At 35.9% G+C, this 14,601-nt stretch overlaps 2 protein-coding genes across 3 annotated transcripts; both read left to right on the top strand.

The window, feature by feature from the left end:
• The first annotated feature begins 1,045 nt into the window (after positions 1-1,045).
• LOC125196137 (protein ZINC INDUCED FACILITATOR-LIKE 1-like) lies at positions 1,046-5,327 on the top strand. 2 transcript variants are annotated; one of them, XM_048094521.1, is made up of 16 exons: positions 1,046-1,240; positions 1,538-1,578; positions 1,790-1,850; positions 1,919-2,021; positions 2,107-2,209; positions 2,306-2,359; positions 2,487-2,549; positions 2,980-3,029; positions 3,129-3,204; positions 3,480-3,680; positions 3,762-3,849; positions 4,120-4,205; positions 4,293-4,400; positions 4,611-4,658; positions 4,750-4,838; positions 4,990-5,327. In XM_048094521.1, exons 1-16 carry the CDS (start codon positions 1,090-1,092, stop codon positions 5,126-5,128), a joined length of 1,461 nt encoding a protein of 486 aa, XP_047950478.1. In that variant the 5' UTR covers positions 1,046-1,089; the 3' UTR covers positions 5,129-5,327. The 2 variants fall into 2 exon arrangements, with proteins under 2 accessions (XP_047950478.1, XP_047950479.1); XM_048094522.1 differs by having other exon boundaries at positions 1,047-1,240; positions 4,614-4,658.
• A 2,483-nt stretch (positions 5,328-7,810) lies between these two features.
• LOC125196720 (probable protein S-acyltransferase 23) lies at positions 7,811-14,325 on the top strand. Its single transcript, XM_048095332.1, has 13 exons — positions 7,811-8,195; positions 8,279-8,419; positions 8,968-9,080; positions 9,217-9,296; positions 10,308-10,471; positions 11,009-11,147; positions 11,232-11,331; positions 11,923-11,974; positions 12,088-12,159; positions 12,291-12,389; positions 12,658-12,736; positions 13,348-13,496; positions 13,999-14,325. Exons 1-13 carry the CDS (start codon positions 7,950-7,952, stop codon positions 14,185-14,187), a joined length of 1,623 nt encoding a protein of 540 aa, XP_047951289.1. The 5' UTR covers positions 7,811-7,949; the 3' UTR covers positions 14,188-14,325.
• The last annotated feature ends 276 nt before the right edge of the window (positions 14,326-14,601 follow it).

The following is a 14,601-nucleotide window of genomic DNA, read 5'->3' on the forward strand; positions in this document are numbered from 1 at the left end:
TAAATAAACATCATATTTCATTAACTCACTACTCACTCTTACTTATACTACTACTATTCAAACTCACTACTCACTCTTACTTATACTACTACTATTCAAACTCACTACTCACTCTTACTTATACTACTACTATTCAAACTTTATGGTTCGAAGGAGTGTAGGAGTATTTTATAAAAATAGAAATGATTTGGAATTTTGGGGCAAGGGAGTACAATCGTATTTGTCATTTATCAAGTACTCCATATCCAAACAAATTTTACACGTCGAGTTGTAAGTATATTTCCATTTTCATTACGTATACATCAACTCCATATCCAAACAAATTTTACATATTAACTCAAATGACGAGTTGAATTACAAATCACATAACACTTTTACAATCAGTAAGTACATTTTTTTTTTTAAAGTTAATTAATTTGAAAGAGGGCATGGAGATGTTCGATTAAGAAAACTTAGGTATGAGATATAAATCTGCAAATTAACTCCAACAGCATTAACTGAAGATATCAATAGAAAATATACATTTTCAGTTTATCTATTTTCCTTGGAGAATTCTGTTAATAATGTTATCAGGATATCAACATCGAGGTGAATGATCAACATTAAAATTATTTGCTTAAGAGAGATTTTTGTAATTCGTATATTCCATGTGTCCACGATCAATAGTCTTTATTAATGCATAATGTGAATTTCAAAACCAAATTGGAAATTGTAATAGTACATTAATAAGAAAAAGTTATTGAAGGTGAAAAGTGAGACTTATGGAGTATAAGATTAATTTTTATAGAAGCTTAAAAATGAAAAAAAAATATGAGAATTAGAATAAAATAAATAATTAAAATAAAAATAAAAATTAAAGTACTCAGTATGTAGATGTTTGGTTATTGATTCAATTATAATAAAACGACAAAGAGGAGTTATGATTGATAGTACTTGATAGTCTCACGACAAATGGAGTAGTAAATATAGGTGCTCAGCAATGCAATGGGGGTATTATTCACGTGCTTCGCATGTGTATGTATTAAGCGTGTATATATAGCTGCTGTGGCTCTCATTTTGAGCAGAGTGAGAGTGAGAGAGAGATAGGGAATGGCTGCGGTTGAAAATTCGGAGAGCTTACTGCAAAAGGATGACTTCGTGGAGGGTTGCCCAGGCTGCGCGGTTGATCGCACCAAACAATTGCAGAGAGGCCTTCCTCTCAAGCAAATTCTCACTGTCTGGATCATCGTGCTCGCCACTGGTAACTAAACCCTTGCTTAATCGCACAGACCTTCGCGATTCTTGTTTTTCTTAATTATCTATTTCATTTTTTGTTATTTAATTTATTTGACGCATCTACTTGTGTTAATTCATCGTCATGAGTACTAGTTTGAATCAAGGAGAGTGCAGAAACTCAAACATTTGCTGTGGAATGATGGAAACTTTCCTTTTCAAGTGTTGTTTTCGAATAACGAATTTAGCTTCATTTAATTGCTTTAGCTGCATATCATATGCCACCTCCATCACTTAGTACTGAACCTTCTATTTTCTGTTCCAGCTCTAACAATATCATCTCTCTACCCCTTCCTTTACTTCATGGTAAGCATTTAACTCCGTTTTCATCATCTGTTTATTTTGGGATAATATTCGTTGTTGTCCAAGTTGGACAGTTGAAAGTATATTAAAGTTTTTTGGTAAGTCGAGACAGTCATTAACTGAAGAAAGTTACCAATATGGCATTACATAAGGATTCTAGAAAACTTGAGGGCATTTTAAATTGTGAATCGTTTCTCCTTTGTGTCTGTTGCAGATAAGGGATTTTCACATTGCAGATAGAGAAGAGGATATTGGTTATTATGCTGGTTTTGTGGGTAGGCCAACCTCTTTTCTTCTTAATATTCTTTGTAACCTTCCTCTACTTATTCCTCACTTTATGAAGGGTCCTCATACATGTTTGGAAGAGCTTTAAGTTCTACCTTATGGGGAGCAATTGCTGATAGATATGGTCGGAAACCGGTCATAATCATAGGCTGTATCGCAGTGTCAGTGATTGATTTCTTTACTTTAACTCTTTAAGCTTTGTATCAATCTGGGCATCCAAATAATAAGGAGGTTATCTGTTTTCAGGGTGGTGTTCAATGGTCTGTTTGGCCTTAGTGTGAACTATTGGATGGCCATCATCACGAGGTCTCTTCTTGGAATTATGAATGGCTTACTTGGACCAATAAAGGTATTTAGTAGCAATTTATACATGCTAGTTTTTGTTGTTGTTCTTACTCATTTTCCCCGTTGGATTCCTCATTTTATGGCTCCACTCTATGACCAGGCATATGCATGTGAAACAGTTCGTGATGAATACCAGTCTTATGCATTGTCAGCGGTAAGCTTTTGTTGTATGTTTCTTTAGAAAGATCTTAAGAGGGTCTGAAGTAATGACCTAATTGTGTTTCTCAATTTATTCGTTTTCGCATAGCCATTCCTGAGAACTCAAATTCAATCTTCTATAGGTTAGCACAGCATGGGGTACTGGATTAGTTGTTGGACCAGCATTAGGAGGCTTTCTTGCTCAGGTACTAATATATCCGTCTGTGTTTGTGTGTGAGTAAATGAATTTCATCCTAAGTATGACTTATAGTGCAACGGCCAAAGGTTGGATATTATTTTACCATTCTGTAGCCATCTTGAATTTGTAAACTGTATATAAGGCCAAGGGGGAAGTTCTACCTACTCCACTACAGATCATAAAATATAATCAAAATTACCTAAGGGCCTATAAACTGTAGTCTGTTTTGTGTATTTTCTTTTGGCACTCATTGGGGACATATCTATAATTCTTCAATTTTTTTCTGAATGACTATATGTCTAAGTGTGTATATGTATGTGTATGTGTATGTGTATGTGTATGTGTATGTGTATGTGTATGTGTATGTGTGCGTGTGCGTGTGCGTGTCATCACCAATTTAACAGTTTTTTTCCCTTTTGATTAAATATTGGTCTTAGCCTGCTGACAAATTCCCTGGAATATTCACGTCCAATTCTTTTTGGGCGAGGTGTGTTAGCTATACTCCATCTCATGTCTCTCTTAACCATTTCACTTTTAGATTCTGGTTTTATGAACTCTAACTCAATAACCTTTTGAATTTTGATAGATTCCCATATTTCCTGCCCTGTCTGATGACCTCGATATTTGCGGCATTTGTAACCATCGTTTGTTTCTGGATCCCGGTACGTTTCTCCATCTCTTGTTCTATTTACTTCCTGAAGCTTAATCCAAGTTTTAAAGTGAGTATATTCTGAAAATCCACAAAAGATTAAATGAATGGAGACAAGAGAGTCGTGTGAAGAGAAATCAATAGACACATTAGGCTGTTGGACTATGTGCATGTGATTCCAAAGAGCAATTGATATGTTGCATATCTCTTGCTACTATATAATTATTTTAAAAAATTGTATTGATTTTCCAATGTCAATTTGATCTAATGAAGTTTTAAGAGATGCAGGAATCACTACACACGCACATTTTAGAGAGTCCATCGTCTGAAGGTTCTTATGATACTTTGGAGGCCGCAACTCAACAGTCTGACATTAACAAGATGGAGGAAAAGAAGACTTCAAAGAAAAGCCTCTTTAAGAACTGGCCACTCATGTCATCCATAATAGTATATTGCACTTTCTCACTCCATGATATGGCTTACTCCGAGGTAAGTAATAATAGATGGTTTTAACTTCTTAAGTTCCTAACTTGCTTACAATCACAATGGTTCACTTCTATTCGCACGCAGATATTCTCATTATGGGCTGAGAGCCCCCGAAGACTTGGAGGGCTTGGTTACTCAACCGAGGATGTTGGAACAGTTCTTTCAATCTCAGGTATGGTTAAATGGTTCCTGCTAATAATATAACATATATACATAGAAGTAGGTTAAAGTATATTCTTTCATGACATATTTCACTGTCACTTTTTCATAAGCCTATGGACGAGACGAGATACTGTTCCACATGATTACTTAGCTTTTGTGCAATAATATGTCATGTCTTATTATGTTTACCGCCTTGGTAATGGTAGTTTTCCTCACTCACTCATGTCTTCTGGTAATATACTTCTCTTTCTAATACAATTCTCACTTTTACAAATTTCAGGTTTAGGCCTTCTGGTCTTCCAATCTTCTTTGTATCCTATCGTGGAGAAAATCTTGGGCCCCATCATGGTTTCTCGAGTTCTAGGAGTATGGCCTTGGAACTAGACATATACTATATGATGCGAATATGAACTCCAGACATTCTTTTGTTGAGGTTTCTTTTTTTGAATGCAGATTGTTTCAATTCCTCTCTTAACAAGTTATCACTACATAGCCATGCTATCAGGGATCACACTATCTATAGTGTTAAATATTGCATCTCTGTTGAAGAATGTCCTATCGGTAAGTGATTACACGGCTTCTTTTCCTTTTTACACCACAATGAGGGAGTGTAAGTTTAATGTTTTGAAGGTATAGAATATGGGACGTGTCTCTATAACATTATACATTCTCTAGTTTTGCGACAATCGTATATGTCTTATCGTTAATAGAATCTAGTGGAAGCATATTCATCAATACAATGCTGCACCTAATAGAATCTTTTTTTTTTAGCAGATCTCCATTGTGACAGGGCTCTTCATATTACAAAATAGAGCTGTGGTAATTCTCCAATCGTTTCATACATAACAATTATAGAGCTTTCGTGATTATGACTCTGATAAATAGTGTGTTGACCAAATAATGATCACAGGGCCAAGACCAAAGAGGTGCAGCAAATGGTCTGGCCATGACCTTTATGTCACTTTTCAAAGCTGTTGGTCCTTTAGGAGGAGGAGCACTGTGAGTTTCTAGTCAGACTCTTATTCATATACCCTTTTAAACTACGTTTTACGGGTTTGCAGTGATGTTTTCATATTGCACAGATTGTCTTAGACCTCATATATACATAGGCATCCTGCTAACTTGCCTCTGTGTAACACAATTTGTGCAGGTTTTCATGGGCAGAAACACGCCTAGGTGCCGATTTCCTTCCAGGAGATCAAATGGTGTTCTTCATCCTCAATATTATTGAGGCAATTGCAGTTTTGATGACATTCAAGCCATTTTTGGTTGAACGACAAAATACTTGATTCAGCGTTTCACTGTAATTTTTGTAAGCCATTCAAACTTTGCAACCAAAGCAAATATTAGCATGAAGATTATCATGTTGTTGTAACCAAAACTTTAATTCTTTTTGTCATAGAACTCCCATGGATGGGTATGTAACAATGTAAAAGATGTACGTTAAAATTCATATTTTAGTGTTGCGATTGCTTATTTATAAGCTTATTCGTAGTATGTATCATCAATTTTCATCAAAAATATTATATCTAAGCTCTTCTAGTAGAGTTTCATATCACTGTTTTAAATCGGTTCAAACATTCTAATATGAATTTGGAATGGAGATTAATATTGCTAGATTAATGTTGTACACACCACAAGAGGATTACTCATTATTTTCTTTCAAGAACCACCTAACCACTGACAATGTGCATGCATTTTAACGCATTTTGTAGACTGATATTGGATTGGAAAGTGCGACAAATCACATTATTTTTTCATTGGCACAAATCACATTATTTTATTCCAAAAAAACAGAAAAAAAAAGTTTTTCGGCGGCCGCCGGAGCCCTACAATAGTGAGCTGCGGGCTGGGCCGCGGTGCCCCTCCATCCAGGCTGACTATCGTGGACGCTCTTAAGATGACAATATACCGCCAATGAGAACTCTTAGATTTAAGAGCAGATTCAACCTTAGTCTGCCACATGACAAACTTGTTTGCCTATGTATCGCATATTGCTTTATTATCTTTGATTTCGTATCACAGATCACTTGGAACCATATGCCAAGTTGCTTGCCTATATATCATAGATTGTTTGTCTATGTATCGCATATTGTTTCCCTAGATTGTCATTAACTATGATGTCACCATAGTGCTTCGCAGACTCTTTGTCTATATATCACAAATTGCTTGTCTATATATCAAAGATTGTCTGTCTTAGTTGTCATTTTAACTATGGTGACACCATGTATAGACAAACAACGAAACAGTTGACAATACTTGGATTGAATTAATGGATAAATTTGGCAGTGCCTATTGCCTAAATATAGAATACTATCACACAAGCACTAATGTTGCCAATAACTCAATTTGGTATTACTACCGTTTACAAAATGCATTTGATGGTATGCATCCATTATTTGTAAGGATGAATAATTGTAGCATTTAATAATGAATAACCGAATTTAAAATTCAACTCATACATATTAATAATACTACATGCACTATAAATAGCAGTGCATTCCCATAGATTGAAACACGGCAAATCAAAACAGAAACATAAAGATTTGCTCATAGCAAAGAAACAAGTAGCAATGGGTTACAAGCAATCCCCGGCCTTGATTGTGGTGGCTCTCCTCCTCTTGGCCACCGCGACTCCTCTTGCCTACGGCCAATTACTGCAGAATATTGGCTCCGTCACTGGTAGAATCTGTTGCACATCCAGCGGAAACTGCCCCCCTGGTTCGGTAGGGATCCCGGGAGTGGCGGTGAGGCTTAACTGCACCACTCTCTTGGGCAACGTGGTGACGCTCGCCCAAGGCGTCACCAACTCCACCGGTGTTTTTAACCTCACTTTGCCAAATTTACTTGGCTCGTTAGGCCCTGTCATCAGCACAGTACTACCATGCAACGTCGTCGCTAACCTTCCTCTCAATTCCACAGTCTGCCCCATCCTCAGCACTGTCAACGGCACCCTTACTGGCGTTCCCATTCTTGCGAAAACCCTCCTTAGCTCGTTGCTCCGTCCGATTTTTTGTTTTGTTGTGGCTGTGTTTAACATCGCGAGGATCAGTTAAGGGGTGGTATATAACATATCATCCTTTATAGTCTTCTCCATTTATACACCAACTAATAAAATAAAATGTACGTAGATTTAAACAAGCACTAAGCATGCTTATATGCATGCATATATAATTAAGCTTGTTTTCATGCCTCATTTTGTATCCGTTAAGTTCTATATATGATAAATAAATCACGGAGAAGATTATTTGTGCATTTTGATTTACGAACAACTAAAATGATTGCATGCAACACTTATTATTTGGATGCGAGTAAAACACGAAAGCATTGAAGACCATAATTCAAGAATCGAAATATAAGTTGAAAGCTTAGGATTCAACGATTTTGTACAGTAATTTTTATCGGATTATAAACAATATTACGAATAACAAAAGATGAATATCATCATATTAGTATCATTTTCACACACACTATATAATCACAACGATGAATGAAAATGATGTTTTATAACATTGGGGTAAGAGCATATCATCGGTGCAGAGGCACGGGCAAGGACCGACTCCTATTTTAGAAGCAGGGAGGATATGAATGAACCGAACCACGTCTGAAAATGAGGAATATCGAAAATATGCGAATGCATATTCGAGGAGGGATTACCAAGTTTATAGGTGCTATTGTATCACCTAATTACGTGGATCTAATTTTCCAGCATCGATCTCATAGGATCTCCAAGGTTAAGCATTCATAGCCTGAGGAGATTTTGAGATGTGTGAGCCCAAGTAATGAAATAGCCTTAGATCGATTTTAAAAAGGTCTTAATTGTAATTAATTATAAATGTTCTATTCATATACCAGTAACAACAACAACCACAATAATAATAATAATAATAATAAAATAAAAATAATCTTTAGATATTTTACTACTACTAAAAGTCAAAATAAGATAGTAAAAAAATTATAGCTGAAGCTCGTCAACTACAGTGGAATCAGATGCAGTTAAACTCTCAAACCTCAAACCCTAAACCTCCATAAAAAAATTTCGATCACAATTTACATTCATTTTGATGTGAAGAGAACACAGAAATTGAAGTAGAATTCGTTGATTCTCCAATGGCGTCTGAAATTGAAATCGAAATTGTTTCGGATTCAAGCCAACAGAAGCCTGCCAATGGGAACCCTAACGAAGTCCATATCGTCGACGTTTACTCGGCCGCAGCCTATGGAGACTTCGAGAAGCTGCGGAACTTCGTCGAAAACGATGGCGTTTCTGTCTCCCATCCTGACGGCAACGGCTACTACCCTCTCCAGTGGGCCGCTCTCAACAACTTCGCCGACATTTGCCAATACATTATTGAAGTATTTTCTCAACTAATTGAGCTGTTTCCGGTTGAAATTGAGCTGTTTCCGGTTGAATTTATGCGAAATTTTCGGTTTGCCAGAGAGGTGGAGATGTGAATGCGAAGGATAATGCGGGACAGACGGCATTGCATTGGGCTGCAGTTCGTGGATCGATAGCAGCTGCAGATGTCCTGTTGCAGAATGGGGCTCGTGTTGAGGCTGATGATTTGAATGGTTATCGGGTAATGCAAGAATTTTGTTTGAAAGTAAAAATAAAAATTGGGGAATTATTTTGCTGATGCTCTAGAATCGATGGTTTTGTAGTTTTGTATTGTCTTATTATTATGTTAGAACTTAGAACAGAAAGTGTATAACGATGCTGAAATGTAGGAGAGATTTCAATTGATGTCAATAGTAGTGATTTCTCTAGGTCGTGTATGTTAATCATGTGATAAAATTGAGTATATCATGTGATAACATTGAGTATAACAAAAGTAGAAACTTGCCTTATATGCATGATGAGACCAGTTTTTAATTGTGGTTATGGATGGAGGTATGAGCATAAATAAAGGGTTATTCATGTTATTTACCTGCTTTGCTCAAGTCTCTTTCTCTCCGAAAGTTATGTTTTGATGTTAGTTTATGACTTTTTTTGGAATTTCTGTTTCTATGCAATTCTCTTGGTCTATTTACTTGCATTCCAGAATGTATAGTTAAAAAATGGAAACATTTTATTAATTGAGTCATTCCTGTTCGTTGCTTTATGTTAATAATAAATCTTTTAGAACAGGCAGTTCATGTTGCTGCTCAGTATGGCCAAACAGCATTCCTCAATTACATTGTAGCTAAGTATCAAGCTGATTATGATGCACCGGACAGTCATGGAAGGAGCGCATTACACTGGTGTGTAAATAATCCTATGTCATTTATATAGTTACATTGTTTGTTTCCCAAAATTCTCTTTTCAACCACTTTTGTTGCTTATTGGCTCTCCTCTTCGTGTAAAAGAGTGATATTATCTTCTCTTGATTTTAAACAGGGCTGCCGTTAAAGGGTTTGCCGATACTATTAGATTGCTTTTGTTTAGAGATGCTTCTCAAGGAAGACAGGATAAAGAAGGTAGGATGTAATGTATTCTAAGGTTCTCTGAGCTACATATGACGAAAACAGATTATATCATAAAGTGATAACTAATAATTTCAGTTGACAAAATTGAATGATTCTTGGATAAAATTCACTGTTAATTTTGCCAATTATGCATTCTGTTGTTTATTCTTTATGATATGCACATGCAATCTGTTTTTTACCTTCATGTGTTTGTTTTAGCCTTGTAGTTAAAGATTTTAGGATTCCAGACACACTTACAGTAGATAATTCATTTTCTCCATGCAACTTGGAATTGGGAGAAGGCTGCATTTGTCTTTATATTTTCTAGTTTATGCGGCTGGGAATTTTTTTAATGGGGAAACTCAAGGAGGGTATTTTATAGATGCCCCAAAGAGCTTTTTCTTGGAAAGTACAAGCTAATTGGTTCGAGGCATAGGAAAACATTTTGATTATGAAAAATATATTGATGTTCTGTTGGAAAACATCCTTCATGGACCTTAGATGTCTAGTCATTATTGCTTTGTTGTATTCAGTGGAAAACTATTGGTGTCTAGTAATTTTTTTGGCTATTTAATTAGGGGAACCAGGAACAAATGCTTGCTTGTTTTTTAATCTATGGAGAAAGAAAAAGACTAAAAGAGTAGATGACAAAACCATACAGACAAGAAGTTTTTCCTCCATTTGATTTTCGAGGAAAATGTACATATAGTATACATTTTCTTATAAAACTCTACTTTGTTTTGTTTCAAAATATTAAGTAAAATGTATGATTTTCAGATAGATATATTTCTCGTTTCTCCTTTTTCTGTCTTCCATCATTGCCAACCAGTGGTAAAGTGTCTAAAATTTGTATCTAGTTTTGTGAGTAAGGGATCTATAGTATATTAGTAGAAAGTCACTATTTAATTTTCCCTCCTTTAAATTTTAATCGCCTTATTTTGTGGCATTGGTAAATGGTCAATTGAGCAACTGAAACCATTTACCTCCTTCCTTTTAACTTATGCTTATTACTTTTTTGTCTAGGCTGTACGCCTTTGCACTGGGCTGCATTGAGAGGAAATGTTGAGGCCTGCAGTGTGCTTGCACATGCAGGTTCGAAGGAGGAATTATTGGTGAAAGATAAGGCGGGGAAAACTCCCCTGGAGCTTGCTTCTGATAAAGGTCATCGGCATATCGCTCTTTTCCTTGTATGTAACTCCATTGGTACTTGTAGTTGCAGTAATTTCGTATCACATTACTTGTGGAGAAAAATGAGTTGTCATATGGTATATTTTTCAGAGATAGCATTTGAAATGTGTTTAACTTTCTGTATCGTTGCTGTTCTGAGAGCTGTGCTATGTAGAGCAATGAGCTTAAGTGCTGTTCTGGTAGTGGCTACTGTGTTGACTTGGTCAAGCATATTCATATAGATCATTGAGTTTAAAGATCAAGAAGTCATCAATCTATTGATATTTCTGTTTAGACTAGGCATGACAATAGTTGTGGAAATTAGTTCAGGTGGGGTGTGTAACTATGGCTTGCTTTATTTCAATAATCCTATTCAACTGAACGTTAGGTGAGTTTGTATAGATCTCTGGAGAGGAAACTGTATCCTCATCAGTAACGACAAATACTGTTAACTAATGACAATCTCTTTTTGTAAAACATCGTGATGTTTCATCGTAATTTGTAGAACTTTTTCACACCATCATCAGGATAACAATATATAATTTGGTCTGATGCAGTCAAATGCATTGAGGGCAAGAAGCAAGGATTGGAAACACAGGATATGCTCTAGACATGATGGAACAGTTGGTTATGCCCCAGTTCTTTTCTCATTAGTGGTTGTTAATGTGATACTGTTCATTAGCTGTGTCCTTTTTGGTAAGCCGACATGTGTTTTAATTTTTCCGAGAGCCATGTTAGCATACCAGTTACCTAACTGATCATTATTCTTTATTGTGTCAGCTCCTAATCTAACAAAAGTTACTGCAATTGTTGGACTTTGGGGATGGACGGGCGTATCTTTTGCTGTTGGCTCTTTAATCATGTTCGCCCGGTGCAGTAGGTTAGGCTTCTACTTTCATAGTATAATATAACTGATCTTGGAGAGTCCAAATGTATGTTATTGTTTGAAGTGAGGCAATGTACTATACTCGTATGCCGTGAATAGAAGAGCCTATACTGCATAGGAAGAGAAGTATTACTTCTACCCGTGTCATGAATAGATTGAAAAAATGGGGTTTTAGGAAAATTTTAGTGGATGATGGGATGTTTCTGTTATACAGAATTGATATCTATTATCTATGAACACGGAAATAAGGGCTGAGTTCAAGTCAAATAAAGGGAAAAAATATTTTCTGAGCTGTATTGTTTGGAAAAGTACATACTCTGAGTCTTGAAGTTTTTCTATAACTTTGAAACCTTGCATATTCTGAGTGCTGGACCCAACACTTTTTAGTGTAAATAAGAATACAAGGAAATTGCATTTTTGAATGAGAGTAAATGGACCCTGTCTAGTGTAACAAAATTACAAGGAAAGTTCTTTCTTTCTTTTTATCCTCATCTTGTATGTTGATTGTTGAAACAATCTAACCTTGTTCCTATTGCTAAAGCTTTTGATTGGACGTTAGTGATGATGTCTTACATTTTACTACAGTGCAGATCCAGGTTATATAAAAATTGGAACTGCTAACCATTCTGATGCTGAGGTACTGATCTCCTTTTGACAAGTCGGTTACAGCATGATTTTTTAAGCTAAACCGCCCTTGTCATAGTGTTTGTTACTTTATTTGGAGCTGATTTGACTCTATATATCACCCAGGATCCTTTATTGAATATTGATTTGAATAGCAACTGGAATGGAAATTGGTCTCAACTCTGCCCTACCTGCAAGGTTCCTCTATAATACCATACTTTGAAATCTGAATGTACTGTTAATTGCCGATCTCTTGGAATGATCTCTTGATGAATAGTGGCTTATATGTTCTGATAATTGGGTTATGTCTGATTGCACATTCCTTCCAGATTATAAGACCAGTTCGCTCCAAGCATTGTGCCATATGTAGACGCTGTGTGGAGCAGTTTGACCACCACTGTCCCTGGATCTCAAATTGTGTGGGAAAGGTACATGATTTTAAATTTCTGAATAATGGGCTATTCGGCATCTTTGTTCTGTTTTGGTTTACTTATTTAACAGGATGTTGGATCTGATTTAACTAGTTTTCATTCTATCAATGTAGCAATTAAGACTTTCTGCCAACACATATGCTCAAACCAAGATATCCCCATTCCCAAACCTCTGTAGATGCATGAATTTCTATTGACTTGTTTTCTCTTTATTATTTGGCGTCTGTGTGTTTTCATTCTTAGCACTTCATGTTTGGATTTGCAGAGGAACAAGCGGGATTTTGTTGTTTTTCTCTGCTTCGGAACTATAACAGCATTGATTGGCGGGGCAGTTGCTTTACAGAGTATGTTCTACTAAATGCATATCTTCTAACTGTGAATTGTAGAGATAGAGTTGATATTAAAATGTTCTGATATTTGTTGTTTGAAATTTGAATTCAGCATTGGAGCATGAATAAGCCTTTCTTGATTTGGTTTTCTTATAAAATCTAAAAAATGTCAATTCTGGATGGTAGGATCACTCAGGACTTGTTTAAATAGGTTAGCTTCAATGAATATCAGATGTTTTAGCAGCCACTTTGAGTTACCTACCCCATGATTGCATTGGACCTCAAGTATGCTTAACACTAAAGTTCTGTGAAACCCTATTTCTGTGGTTGCTTACCTCCAACACTCTCCATCCTCATGCACACTTATTGCATTGGTCAAAGTGCTTATTTGTAGCCATTTGATGTTCGTTTCCAGAACTTGTTTTAGCAAATACAAAGATGTTCGTCAAGTTAATGTCCAAAATCTTTTGCTTACACCTTGGGCTATGAGTATTTTCATGGTGATATACCCTGACCATATTACAAATCGCAGAATTCTGATCCTGCTTCTTTCCGGAAATTAATTTTCTAAAGCTAGGGATTATTTCTGATTTTCAATTAAAATGATCTATTATTTTTTGCAATAGGAATTTGGACATCTGTACTACCCGTGCCAACTGGTGAAAGCTGGAGCCATTTCATAATATTTAACCATCCCGGTCTAATCGCGTTCCTGGTTATGGACACTGCTATCTTTATTGCTTCAGCAACTTTATTGTCAATGCAGGCTACCCAGGTGAAGGTTTTTTTATTGTCTCAGATTTTCATAAATCATAATGCATTTTATTTTTAGGAATTGCTTGCCGAATTTTCCAGTATAGCTGATTGTTCTACGATTCTATCTTGACTAAATAACTTGCATTGGTCAACAAGAATTGCAAAAATCACAAAATTCTTTTTCCCGATACGGTTATCCTATTCATTCATCATGTATACACTTTCAATAATTTGGATGCATCTACACTGCTACCAATCTGCTCAAACAGAAGGATGCCCCCTTGAACTAAGCCTTCAAATTCTCTTCCACATTACATATCTCTTTGAATTCTTTTTAGTGTGTGATTAATAGCATGATTGCCTACAAAAGTTGAATTTTGTTCCACCTAGATTTGTAATTTGCCTGCAAATTCCTTAAAAAAGTAAATCATCTTTAGGTGTTGTTGCCGAAGTACATGAATTTATAATTTATCAGCATTTGTTGCATTTGCTCTGTGGCTCTCAACCTTTCCTCTATGTAGATTGCTCGGAATATCACCACAAACGAATTGTCAAACGCAATACGCTATGGCTATCTTCGGGGGCCAGATGGGCGCTTCCGGAACCCATATAATCATGGCTGTTGGAAGAATTGCTCGGATTTTGTAATACACGGCTACACAGACGACAACGAGATTTCTTGGCCTCCCCTGCAGCAGGTGGCCAGATAGCATATGCGAATTATAGAGAAGCCCCATGTTGTCACATAATACACTAATGTATTTGATTGTTAATATCCTCTTGTATAATGCAACATTACTGATTAAAAAAACAAGTTGATGTGAATAAAAATATGTTTCAAATAATTATAATGATGAATTTATTATTTTTTTTTCTATTTGAATTACATCAAAATCTAAATCAAAACCACTCATTCCGTCCCATACTCCCATCAAATACTTTTGAAGAATTTGCTTTTTGGCACATGATTTTATGTAGTGTTGATTTTATGTAGTGTTGTTTTATAAGTTAATGAAGAGAGTGGGGAAAGTAGAAATAAAGTTGTTTTCATTTTAGGAAATATTTCATTTTAAATGGGACAACCTAAAAATGAGAAAACAACGGCAGATTTTGGTAATTAATCA

This window comes from Salvia hispanica, chromosome 6, assembly GCF_023119035.1.
Source record: "Salvia hispanica cultivar TCC Black 2014 chromosome 6, UniMelb_Shisp_WGS_1.0, whole genome shotgun sequence".
NCBI classification, from domain to species: Eukaryota; Viridiplantae; Streptophyta; class Magnoliopsida; order Lamiales; family Lamiaceae; genus Salvia; species Salvia hispanica.

Coding starts and splice junctions, on each gene's coding strand:
- LOC125196720 (XM_048095332.1), top strand. CDS start 7,950: ATGGCGTCTGAAATTGAAATCGAAATTGTTTCGGATTCAAGCCAACAG. Junction 12,160..12,290: donor AACTCTGCCCTACCTGCAAG/GTTCCTCTATAA, acceptor CATTCCTTCCAG/ATTATAAGACCAGTTCGCTC. Junction 12,737..13,347: donor CGGGGCAGTTGCTTTACAGA/GTATGTTCTACT, acceptor TTTTTGCAATAG/GAATTTGGACATCTGTACTA.
- LOC125196137 (XM_048094521.1), top strand. CDS start 1,090: ATGGCTGCGGTTGAAAATTCGGAGAGCTTACTGCAAAAGGATGACTTC. Junction 2,550..2,979: donor TAGGAGGCTTTCTTGCTCAG/GTACTAATATAT, acceptor TATTGGTCTTAG/CCTGCTGACAAATTCCCTGG. Junction 4,659..4,749: donor TATTACAAAATAGAGCTGTG/GTAATTCTCCAA, acceptor TAATGATCACAG/GGCCAAGACCAAAGAGGTGC.